Source organism: Centroberyx affinis, unplaced genomic scaffold, assembly GCF_046629955.1.
Source record: "Centroberyx affinis isolate AG114_WGS23_722 - 3 ecotype Tasmania unplaced genomic scaffold, CSIRO-AGI_Caff_v1 ptg003608l_1, whole genome shotgun sequence".
NCBI classification, from domain to species: Eukaryota; Metazoa; Chordata; class Actinopteri; order Beryciformes; family Berycidae; genus Centroberyx; species Centroberyx affinis.
Window position 1 is genome coordinate 53,027 of NW_027281526.1, and position 13,127 is coordinate 66,153.

General features: G+C 44.0%; 1 protein-coding gene across 1 annotated transcript in view; it reads left to right on the forward strand.

The window, feature by feature from the left end:
- cemip2 (cell migration inducing hyaluronidase 2) overlaps nt 1–5,705 on the forward strand; it is a 35,884-nt gene extending 30,179 nt beyond the window's left edge. The window contains exons 18-24 of the mRNA XM_071540324.1: nt 427–638; nt 1,423–1,605; nt 2,084–2,303; nt 2,455–2,556; nt 2,740–2,885; nt 3,022–3,128; nt 3,614–5,705. Coding sequence (XP_071396425.1) covers nt 427–638; nt 1,423–1,605; nt 2,084–2,303; nt 2,455–2,556; nt 2,740–2,885; nt 3,022–3,128; nt 3,614–3,813 — 1,170 coding nt within the window. The 3' untranslated portion in view covers nt 3,814–5,705. The remainder of the gene's footprint in view (nt 1–426; nt 639–1,422; nt 1,606–2,083; nt 2,304–2,454; nt 2,557–2,739; nt 2,886–3,021; nt 3,129–3,613) is intronic.
- The last annotated feature ends 7,422 nt before the right edge of the window (nt 5,706–13,127 follow it).

The window sequence follows — 13,127 nt, forward strand, 5'->3', positions numbered from 1 at the left end:
TTCTAATACGTGTACAGTGGATTTCATTTTCATGCTTTTTCAATCATGAAATTGGTCTTATATTTTATTCTATTCATTCTAACTGCATTAAACAGGTCTTACATTGAATGTAGTGAAACTTGCGGACACCCAGCGTGAACCCAGTGATCAGACTCTGATAGATTCATTGTACAGGATTTTTTGTTGTTTACCTTTTTATATAAAATGTATTAATTTAACCTGTCTACTCTTGCATTACTCTTCTTCCTTGTCACCCTGTCATCCTCATGTCACCTTCATGCACACCTCCCTCGTCACCTTCCTCTCATCCCACTCTCTCTCGTCCACCTCTCTCTCCTCCACCTGTTTTTCCCATGTTCCCTATCTCATGCACCCCTCCTCCTCCACGTAATCCTGCCGTACTCACCTCACCCCCTTCTCCTCCAGGTGTACATCCAGACCCAGGGAGCTCCCAGCCTCAGTCTGTCCATCAGCAGAGACGAATACCCCGACGCTCCTCTGGTGCTGAGGGGCATCAACAGCCAGGGGGCGCTGTCGCAGCAGTACCAGCCCATCCTGATGATGAGCAAGAGCTACACGCTGCACTGGAACGGACCGGCACCCAGAGAGGTCGTCCTCTCCCTCATCAACTTCAACAAGTGAGTAGACAGAAACGGTGCTGTAGTCGTGGAATTTCTGGAATATCATGGAATTTTGAAGGGGTATTCCAGACTGGGTAGATCAGGGAATTTGGTCAATTCTCTGGGGAAGTCAGGGAATATTTACAAATGATTCACTTTACAGGAATATACTGGAATGTATTTTACAATTTGCCTCACACCCTCATTGCATTAGATGGTGGTTAGATGGTTTTCCACTGTTTTATACATTATATGGCCACTTTTCCACAGCAATCCAAGCTGTAGTGGAAAACTGACTCTTTACCCCATTAGAACTCTTCCTGAGCTGAAAAACAACATTTCCATAACCTGAAAACTGTATTCCTTCCTGGTTTGTTAATGTGCCAACCAGTTATGGAAAGTCATGGAGGGAACGCTGTGTGATGCATTTGTCTTTCCTCTATTTTCTTCTGTCCCCTTCCTCTGTGTGTGTGTGTGTGTGTGTGTGTGTGTGTGTTTGTGTGTTGGCTGTGCACGTGCACTGTTGCCTTATGCATTTGCTTTCAGCTTCCATTTCATGCTCTTAGGTAATCTCACAGCAAATGAAAATGACAGCTGATTTGAATAGTTGCTAGTTAAATAAAAAAGGCTTACCTCTGTCTTACTCTCTCTGTCTCTCTCTCTCTCTCTCTCTCTCTCTCTCTCTCTCTCCTCTCTCTCTCTCTCTCTCTCTCTCTCTCTCTCTCTCTCTCTCTCTCTCTCTCTCTCTCTCTCTCTCTCTCTCTCTCTCTCTCTCTCTCTCTCTCTCTCTCTCTTCTCTCAGAGGTGACTGGGTGCTGGTTGGACTCTGTTACCCATCAGACACCACGTTTCAGATCATGGCCGACATCAACGATCGTCAGAGCAACAGCTTCGACGACATCACGGACTACGGTACTGTGCCGTCCCTGGCAGAGCTGGAGAAGAGACCGATGGAGAGGAAGTACTTCTTCGACCGCAGCGTCGGGTGAGAGAACAGAACGAGTTGGAGTCCACCTGTCTGGTTTTCCCCTCTTTCCCTCTGTCCCATCCTCTTAGTCTTTTTTACCCCTTTCACACACACACATGACCTAGGAATATTACAGTATGCCTTGCAAAAACAGACATGTTTACATACTGTGTTCAACATGGCGGACAACATGATACTCCTGACACAGCGTGACACGGGTTGAGCACTGAAATGTCACAGCAAGCAGAGCAGAGTTTGACCCGGCTCTTGACCCTGATTTGCGGGATCGACCCTTTCACACTGAGGGTCGAGGTGTGTATTTCCTGGGTCACCAGTCCGGTGTGAAACGGGCATAAGGCTTTCTTTCCATAAATTTCCGTCCTTCTTTCCTCTTTTGTCGCTCTTTGGCTACCCTCTTTCTTTCTGTGTATTAATCTCTCTGCCATGTTTCTCTGCCTCCTTCCTGACCTTCCTCGGTTCCTCCCATCTCATCCAGCTTATTATGGCTCTACCTTCGGGCCAGACACGGTCGTGATGGCCAGAGCTACTGCTCAGTGAAAGGCTGTGAGAGAGTGAAGGTTATGGCCACAACGTCCTCCAGACAGACGTGTAATTGTACAGCCAAGGCCTACCCCAAGTACGCCAAGACCCCCTCAGCAGCGGTCCCTATGCCAGCTCTCAACTCGCAGCCCTGCAAAGGCTGCGGTGCCAAACAGGTTTGTGCATTGCTATATTAAGCTGGTCGTTTCATTAAATTTGAAAGTGTTCGGCTGATAACGCAGCATGAGGAAAGCTACCGCTGTTGATCAGTGTAAACACTGGCTATTTCTAAAGTGGTGTTTGTCCACCTGTGTGTTTGTGTCTCAGCTGGTGATCTCCAGTGAGCCGTGGACCTCCTACCTCCAGACACAAATCAAGTCCCTCAGCACCAAGGAACAGCAGAGTGGAGACAACAGCTCCTTTATCACTGTGAGTACCACAGGGCTCAAGAAAAACAATAACACCTAACCTCCTAATCTTTTCCTCTCCTATGACTGGACCTTGTGGATCTGTATTTGCAGAGTTAATGGCTTTGCATTAAGCCTGATATCTTTAGGACACATACATTACATGCTTTCACCTGTCTGTCTGTGTTTCCATGTCATCTGCCAGGTGAATGAGGTGAACATGGCCTTCTCCCAGCCTGGGTATTTCCTGGTCTCTGTGGATTCCTGCTCTGGGAAAGTCACTAAGAAAACCTCCTTTGCCAAGATGGACGCCAAGATGGAACAGTATCTAAAAGCTGGAATACCAAAGAGGTGAAGCCAGGGAAAAGACCAATTATTTCGTTTTTTCATCATATCAGCTTTTGGGATTTTAGTGGCTATACAACATCACAGGATAGCAGAGTTTTGCACATTGTTGCTTAATTGATTGAATTTGTCACCTGGATAGGTCAATCATGCTCATGGCAACACGAGGTCAGCCAGAAGGCCTGGTTGGTGTAGCGCCATATCTGGTCCCCTTTGGTATGGCTAAGCCTGCTGACCTGCACAGAAAAGGTTAGTGTCACTCTCCAAAAATCTCTCTCCCTCTCTCTCTCTCTCTCTCTCTCTCTTGCTCTCTCTTACATCCCTTGGCATTTTTGATGTGTGTAGCAACTGAATCTTAAACTGGAAAACCTCCTCTGATCATCGTGCGGCTGTGCAACAAAAGACTTAAGCACCTTTTATGGATTCCTACAAGGAGTTACTGGATCTTTCGTCACATATTTATATTTGTCTCTTCACAATGATGGTATCTCTCTCGCTCTGCCTCTCTCTCTCCCACCCTCCCTCTCTCCTCTCTCTCTCTCTCTCTCTCTCTCTCTCTCTCTCTCTCTCTCTCTCTCTCTCTCTCTCTCTCTCTCTCTCTCTCTCTCTCTCTCTCTCTCTCTCTCTCTCTCCTCTCACTCTCTCTCTCTCTCTCTCTTTGTGGTTTAATTACTGTAGGTCAGAATGAATTATCTTTTTCTCTTACACTGTTATCGCTCCCTCTCTCACCTTAGAGAGTCTGGCACTCTGGGGGTTCCAGGGTGGTTCCTCGCCCCCTCCGTGGGTCTTCCTCCAGGCCGGGCAGGGGGATGAGGTCCTGGGGCTGCAAGAGCGCTACTTGGCCTTGGGTTTGGAGGCTTACGGCTGTCCGCCAGCTGGAGCCCAAACACGCAAAGACCTGGAGCTGCTCAGAACAGCCACGGGACTTCAGTGACCAATGTGAACTACACAACTTAACTACCCAAAACACACTTGCACACAGATACACATACACATACAACCAGCTGATGAATGTGAACTGCTGAACTTTTAATTTATTAACAATGGCAAAGATGTTTACCGATTTGAAGTGGAGAGGGGGTATTTTATTATGAGCGGGGTGAGTATTTTTGTGATTTTGTTTGTATGTGTGTGTATGTGTAAGTATGCCTTGGGGAGGACCGTCGAGTCAGTGCACTTTCCTTTTAAACACACAACTTGCCTTATCAGCCAAAGTGATCGTACGGAGCATTGCAATAACTTTATTACATTTATCATGGTCAACAAAGAGAAACAACACTATATCATAAACAACCTTTACATCTACCCTACTGAGCTTATTATTTATTATTTAGTAAATGAAAACTGAGAATGAATTGGATTCAATCTGAAAATGGAACAGAATGCATTAGATACACCGAGGCCAGAAGGAAATTATGAAAACAAATGGCAATGTACCTGAAAATGAGACCATGTTCGATTAGAACTGAAAATGAAACAAGATAGATTAGATATGCTCAGGTCAAAGGGAAATTATGAAAATAAATGTCAATGCATCTGAAAATTAGACCAAAAATGAACACGTGGAGACTTTAGCGATACAGGGCCAGTGGGTTAAGTGTGTTTGCTGTCAAGAATATTTATTCTAAAACGCCAAAATATTAAGTAATTAACTCATAACAAGCCATATTCATGTTAAGCTTTAAATGGTTATGTAGACATACTATAGTTTTGCAGTGACTTGAATTTCAAAGATATCTGGCTGTCTTGGTCGACCTGCTTTTCTAGCTTTCCAATACCCAGAAATGCCATTAAAGAATTCATTTCTCTCTTTCCAATATTGTAACTATCCCCCCTTCCTCACACACATCCCTTGGCATTTTCGATGTGTGTAGCAACTGAATCTTAAACTGGAAACCTCCTCTGATCATCGTGCAGCTGTGCAACAAAAGACTTAAGCACCTTTTTATGGATTCCTACAAGGAGTTACTGGATCTTTCGTCACATATTTATATTTGTCTCTTCACAATGATGGTATCCCCAGTGCTAGCCGCATGGGCAGCACAGATAGTTTTGTTTTTTTCTTCTTTTTATTTTCTCTTTCCTCAAACAGAATTGAATGTTTGTTTACCTTTCATCTGCCTCATTCATGATCTTTTGGTGTGCGTCATTGCCAAAACGAAGTGTTAAGATACAATACAGGGTGTTTGTTGTGGAGGTGGCACCCTGACTTTACAGTAGTGAGCAGGAAACACATACAGATCATATACCAGCTGTAGGGCATAAGGCTTTATACTGAGACTTATATAAACTTTTAAAAGGTGATTGGTTGTGAGCAGGGCTCCCCCACTGAGCAATGAGAAGTACCTATCTGTGATTGTGTGTGTGTGTGCGTGTGCATGTGTGTGTGTGCATGTGTGTGTGTGTGCATGTGTATTGTATGCATGTCTGTGTGAGTGCATGATTGACTGTGTGAGGTAGAGAGCGATCCTCTGGAGGACAATACCTTGTTGCCTTTTAACCACTCTACTGTTGTAAAAAGAGCAAAAGAACATTAGAAAACTGTTTCCATAAATTGCCTTTCGTTCACTTGATGTTTTGAAGATGCACAACCGGAGAGCTCTTAATCTTTTCAATTTGAAGTGAGCTTTGTAAATATGGTGTTGTTTGATGTCATAACTCAATATGGAAATGTAATGGAAATGTCAAACAGGTTGTTTGTCGATAGTGTGTGTATTTACTGTGTTTGTGAGAAAAAGTGTCTTTTTTTGTCAGTTGAGTCATTTGCAAGAATTTCTTAAGTCAATTCTTTCATCATGAAAACTCAATGTTTCTTATTGCCAAGTTGCCAAGTCAATAAACATTTATGCTTTGTGATAAAACCATACTTCATCATTTGCTTCTTATTACTTCATTAGATTTTTGGTATTACAGTAGCATAAATGTTATGGATTAAAACTTGCAAGTGGATGTCAGGAGCTAGTAGAGAATACCCTCGCTTGAATTTGATTAATGCAAATGATTAATGGATGAAATTATGTACACATATATTTGCCATTTGCTTCAGTTATGCTACCCCATCACTTGGGGGCAGCCTAGTATCTTTCAGGGAGTCCTGCCTTCAACTGTGAAATTCGCTTTAACACAAATCTCAACATTTTCATATGTCAGATGCTGGTATGAAATGGGTTGGAAAATTAAACCGGTACAGTAAAAATCTTCTGAAATGATTAGAGGGCGAAAGAGAGTGGTGGGATTTCAAAGAGTCTGTGTAAGACAGTGTGTAATCTCCCAAGAAAAATGAAATAAACATTGCCTTTTTCCCCCAGCCAAGCCAGCTGTTAGCACGCCGACAAGATCCCCACCAAACTGTAGCCTTGAAACAATTAACATTTTATTTCACAATATCAGTAGCTAACATGGTAAGTGGACAGAGACGTATTATAAAGTCACTGAGCAGATATATTTCATTTTAATGAGCCTCTGGAGACGCCGATAACATCTTCAGTCAAAGATGTAAAGATGGCAATTATAAAATGATGGAGCGGAGGGGAGGTATCCACTACAAGTTAATTATGGATGAGGGACATTGCTTAAGTTATAGGGCTAAAGGAAAAGCTTCCAGTAAGAAATTAAGTATGTAGTAGTAGAGGAGTTCATTATCCACAAGGGGCAATTTATCATCAGTTGAGGCTTAAAACAAACACACAGGAAGACGTACGCCCTGCAGGTAAACGGACGCAAAAAGGTTTATAGATTCACACTGCTGCTCATATACTGGTGCAGAACCCATCTTTTCTGTGTGTGTGGTGTGTGTGCATGTCTGTGAGGCCCTTGAAAAGAAAAGAATATAAAAAAAACAAAAAACGTCATGGTCCAAAAAAATATGGCCCAGTCATTACAGACTACAGTCGACCATATGGCTCAGACTGTGGATTTGCTCGTCCCTAAGTGTCTCTCTTCCACCAAGAAGACAGAGAGCTCCCACCCACTTCTCACCGCTCTGGAAACGAGAGTTGACAGATTGGTGTGACACGATTCACCGGCGCGACGCTGCAGATGAGGACAGCAGCTTCACCCGGGCATCTGCCATAAGGGGGAAGCCGGTGCTGAGATTACAACCGCTTCTCTCTCTTTGTCCCCCCCCATCGATTCTCTCTGCAGAACAGTAGACTTCAGGTCGACCTGGACACATTAAAGCTGCTTTTACATTCATCACTGATCTGCTGTGACTATAGGCAGCAAGTATAATACACAATCTCATGAGATCTGCCGAGCCCACAACATGTTTCAAAAGCATTTAGATGGGCTGACATTTGTATCTTTCTTCTTTTAATAGCCTTTGAATATTCTGTTTCTGTGTCACGTGGATATACTGTGAGAGTTTCTTTATGGTTGAGTTTCAATTATGTAATGCGCAGGCTTTTGAACTGTGGATAATACAATTAGAGAAATGCCATGGCTAAAAATATGACACTGTAGAAATGTGTGTGCTGCAGTGTGGGCGGTAGCCTTTAGCAGTACATATTGTTTTTTTTAGAAGGGTATAGCAACACACAATCCACATTGTTGCCCTTCAGTAGCTACTATATATCTTTTCATATGTTTTTTTCTTTCTTTTTCACACCTTCCGGGTTCTTTTCCCCTTATTCCTGACCTTTCTTCTGACTGGGAGTTTGGATGAAAAAGAGGAGCGAGACGGCAACAAGAGAACGTGTGAGAAAAGAGAAACTAGAGACAAAACATGAACATCTATTGAGAGGAAGCCTTAGCCCTTGCCCACACCTGAGCACATCTACCATCTATTCCTATCTATATCCATAACACCCAGGCAAATCGATATGCAACAGAGGCCCAAGCAATATACAGCAAAAAGTGATATGAGCACTGTGGCTTATTGTATTATTATTATAAGGAATTACTACTGCGTTTACTCCAGTGATGAATGCCCACTTTAGATTAGTGGATTAGTGGCATGTGTGTGTATAGAAATTAAATATGTGCAAGTCAGTGAATGTTCCTCTTTCATGTATTAGTCTTAGCAGTTTGCCTAGTTCAGCCAAGAGCTTTATAGCTCAACAGACATCAGCTCACTACATTCAAGGTGAGTTTATCCGGATTCACTCACCACACAGTATAATCTTTAATTCCGCCATACAGTGGTTTCAGCGGTTCCAGTGGATTCCCTGCTGATGCACGGTGATGGTGGTCCTGAATAATTAAACAATTCTGACAGCCATGCAGGGGTCTGTTACCATGACAACCTTTCTCCCGGTGTCCTGACTGCCCTGAGGAGTAACGTAAATCTCCTGTCTGCTTAATGTCACAGCAGCTACAGCGGAGCGCCACACAACCTGTTGCAAACAAAACACCGGCTGATCAGGGAGTTAGGGTCAGTGGGAACTTTTTGATTCACATGTCCGGGCCTCAGTTTCCCGTGTGGTATATGGCATGAGGCATTGATAACTCAGGGAAATGTAGAGTGATCAAGGGTACATATGCTGTCAAAAGTTACTTTTTGTTTTGGTTTGTTCTGTGAGAAGAAAAACCAGAATAAAATAGTGCAAATGAGCTATGATGGAACCAGCGATGATTAGTTCTGAGTAAAGTTACTGTGCATTAAAGGCCACAGAAACCAACAGCAGAATCAAACACAGCTTTATTCAGCTGTTGCAATGCCTTAGGAGGGAGGGAAATACACTTTTCATATTTTGTCACTATTCATTATGTGTATCACAATATATAGATACTGAGTCTTTCATAGCAAACGGTCTGAAGTTCTCATGGCAGACAACCTGTTGAACTCCAAACTGACCACAAACAGCTTTAGCACATGGTTCTGAGTCAGACCAGTGGTGGGTGGGACTGTTTTAAGTTCACAGTGGGAATATTTTAATGATGTCCATAATCTTTTCTGACAGTATGTTGACGCATCCACAGTTCTGAGAATGAGACTCCCTCCACCACACACACACACACACACACACACACACATAACTGTATCTCCTTATCTCCCTCTCTCTCTCTCTCTCTCTCTCTCTCTCTCTCGCTCTCTCTCTCTCTCTCACACACACACACACACACACAAGCAAACACACAACACTACTCGGGGCTAGTCAATTACCCTTTAACATCAAATGCTTCATCAGCTCCCCAGCCCATTAGACAGTGAATTAACCTTATCTACCTGTAGATGAAGAGGTATGGGTGTGACAGTTATAGCCTGGCCCCAGTCAGAGCCGCTGCTAGGAAATATGCCGTGTTCTTTCAACGCAGCGTGGCGCCAGCTTATCGGGCCCCAAGAAACGCAATAAAAATGGGATTATGACGCAGTTAGAGGTATTGTCAGAAGTGCTTATACCAGATTTTAATCATTCACTCAATTAATATGTTGCTACGTTTTGTCGTTGCCGACTATCAGGGGCTATGAGGTGTTATAACACTAAACCCAGCATGGGATTTAAAAGCCATACTTCCAGTACATATTCCCAACCTCAGTGAGTCTCAGCTGATCCGTGTTCGCTGCAGTGGTGAAAGAGTGAAACAGAGTTTGTTAAAGCATAAGTCAGTGGGCTTGAATCATTTAGTAAACTCAAAAGTGAAATTATTCCACTTGTTTAACAAATAATGAACGATCCTTTCATTTGGTTGAATTAATTCTTAATTTTGTTTTGGCTGTAAAGGGACCTTGGCGAAAGCTATTACGGCTGAAATGCATTGCTTTCACCAGAATTAAAGGATTTGTGTCAAGGTTGAGGATTTGTGGAAGACTTTTGCAGCTTATATGTATTGGTTTTAGCAGAATTAAACACATCTAAAGGTTCAAGACTTTCTTTTCTTTTATGTACTCCTTAGACCACCAGCTATTGGTAGAGATAGGAGGAAAGCCATGAATGTTTGGCAGTCTTGATGGTATGATGTTGTTGATGATGATGATTTGTCTTATGCTGCTTGCTACTACTATGTCGTGTGCCTGTCAGTTTAATGTTGTTTTTAATACTTGCTATGAAACCATTTTGGACAAATTAAGTTGAGCTACAGTTACCAAACCATAATACTAATCATCGTTCCAGATTTTCCTGTGCTGTGGCTGACCAAAGAACAGGCCCTGGGGCTGCTGCTCGGCCGAGAGGCATTGCCCAAGGCTGTCGCTGATACCTCTGATCATGCAACAGAGCCAAAACCAACTTTGTGTCAACCCTAAGGGCCCAGGCAGAGCCGCAGGGGGATCGCAGGGTAAATCCACTGAGAGACTCCCTCTGTATTTAGCCTGTAAGCTATCCCCAGAGGGATAGCTTTCAGAAACTTAGTTTAAAACACTGTTGTGATAATAACATTTCAACTCACTGCCTCATTATGTGATGCGATTGATCGGCTCAGTGTGTGTGTGTGTGTGTGTGTGTGTGTGTGTGTGTGTGTGTGGACATTACCCTGGTAACCTGACAATGCTGTTTGTGTATTTAGGATTGTGTAATTGTCCGTTGTTGAGGGAGAGCTGTGTCTTTAGTCAGGCCCACCGTCATCACACTACTTTCTGATTAGTTATAGATTTTCTGTGTCTTTTGGTGAGATAAAGAGAAAGACAAAGATCTTAATGTTCTCTGCCTTGGCACAATGTTGATTGAGTGTCTATGGAGTTCTTGCCCCTGAATCACAAATGAAACCCTATACCCTATGAACCCTTTAAAACACACACACACAAAAAAACACTTACCATACAGCCAGAGGTTTGGACGTCTGTAACCTATCCTGTTTTCTGGGATCTGTTTGTGTCCAGGAGAGGATGTATGGAAATAAAGTCTCCTTCGGCAGAGTAATCTGAAGTATATGATTGTTTGACATGTGTCCGGTTACTCCCAATCAGATGTGAAATTATTTCACCATCAATGAGGAGAAACAACTTTTAGGAAGGTAGAATGATTGACATATAACATTTTTATGTGAGTTCTTGCACCCAAATAAAATCTGGTTCATACCTGTTAGCAACGCTAGAATATAAACTTCATTTTGGTGTGACAAAGCAACATAGCATCTTGTGGCTCCATAAAGTCACTGTCCATTCATTCATTGTCTATGGAGCAGCCTCTGATTTTATATCCCAGTGACATCACAAGTTAAAGGGTTTTCTCTCTTTCTAGCGGAGTGGTGCAAGTTCACAGACATTGACTGAGCTGTCCTGGGGCACAGAAACAACATATGTGAATTCTTAAAATGGGTGGCATTCCCCTTTAAAGGTGATATGAGATGTTCCTTCATGGAGGTTTTAGTGACATTGTTTCCTATTAAATTTAAAATCTCCCTCTCAACTAATGTTAAACAGGAAAACCTAATTTTTACATCTTAGGGTCATACTGGTGAACAAGCTTTCAATGTCCTCACTATCCCTTCTTTTCTTTTCACCCTCACCAACACTGTCCTCCTCCTCATCAACCTCCTCCACATCTTTGTCATCCGGCTCCTTTTCCACGATCATTATCGCCTCTTGTCATATTTATGGGGCCCAGGTTTAGTATTTGTAATGGGTGTGTTGAATAGAGCCACCCCCTCAGTGTTACTTACAGAGAGGTAATTGATTACTAATTGCTACACTGTTATGTGGAGCTACTGTCTAAGATGCTACATCTCTCCTAATTGCTTTTTCTTGTTCGCCCCTCCTTTGCTCTGATCTGTCTCTCCCAGATACTTGCTCTTTTTTTGATCTGAGCATCTTTCCTTTAATTTTATCTTGGAGTGTACAGCTTAAGGGGTTTAGATTTATGGTGTGTGTGTGTGTGTGTGTGTGTGTGTGTACGCAGGTGTGCGCCGTTGTATGATGGAGTGGCGTGGAAATGAATGAGGCCTGATCCCGCCGGTTTGTACCTGATGTGACAGACCACAATTGGATGAGCCATTTTACAATCTCACCCCTGCATCACCGCAGACAGGCCGTGACAGGCGAGGGGACAAAGTGGAGGAGAGGCAGGGGGAGAGTGAGAGGGTTCAGAGTGGATGGATGCAAAGACAAAGCACGGATGAAGGGGAGGATGGAAAGACGAGAGAAAGGAGAAAGTGAGGGGAAGGGAAGGAGCCATAGAGAGAAGAGGAGGGAGGCACTTGGAAACGAGGCATAACAGAACAAGATTGCTCAACAATCTGAGGGGGAGAGATGGGAGAGAGGGGTAATGGATCAAAGAAAAAGAGGAAAGCAGATTAGGATGGAAGGATATCGATGAGGCAAGGGGAGGCGGGCTGAGAGGGAGGAAGTGAAGGATGGGGTACAGTATTGACAAGAGGAGAGGATAGAAGAGGAGGCGGAGAGAAGGGAGGAGAGGGAGGAGAGAAACGGTTTCCAGGCGACATGATCAGCGTCCCGGGGCCCTAAAATGATCACCGGAGTGACAGGGGCCCCTCGCTATCGTCCCAGAAGACTCTCCCCGCCCCGCCCCGCCCCCCGCCCCACACCCCCCCTCTGTTACTGTGGCATCTGAGGGATCTCTTCATTAATTCATAATGGAGCGCTGGGCTAAATTAGCACTCGTTAGCCACCCGCTGTTTACTTTTCTTTATTTGCTATCATTAACCCCCTCCTCTTCAAACTGGGCTGTGTGTGTGTGTGTGTGAGGGATTTGGGGTGGGCATCATAACACCCTCACCTAGCAACCTGCCCCAGGGAGATGCTCAAAGGATCCGGATCATTCGACTCTACACACACACACACACACGCACACACACAGGGTCTCCCACCCTGCACCCCCTTAGAGTAACTGGTGACTCAGGTGCTTCCGCTGATGACGCTCCACTTGTCAGATGCAAGCCAGGTCCAGCCGACAGCCGGGTCGACAGGGATAAGTGTTTTCCTCTCTCACACCCCTCTCTCTTTCCCTTATTGTCAGTCACCTCTGTTGAACAACAAGGCCTCGCCAGCTTCTTTTCAGGGAACAAGGTGCAGACGGACGGGCGTCAGCCAATGAGGAAGAGGAGAGGAGACCGGCCGCATCACTGGAGGAAGAGGGACACCGTTGCTCCATCCTCATGATCGTTTTGGATGTTTCTTTAATCCCCTGAGAGATGTGTTCTTCTTCTTCTTCTTCCTGACCTTTCAAGCCCATAGAGAAACAAGGCTGGTCAGCACAAGAAGAAATCAACAAGTCCCATCCGGGAGCAGCACTAAGTTGAAAGACTTGAGACAGTTTTCCACTTACCAGATTAGGTTTATTATGGTAGTTTCAGCTGGCTGATTGGTTTTTGGCGTTGAAGGAGTAAGGAGATGATTGTGGGATGTCTGGATTC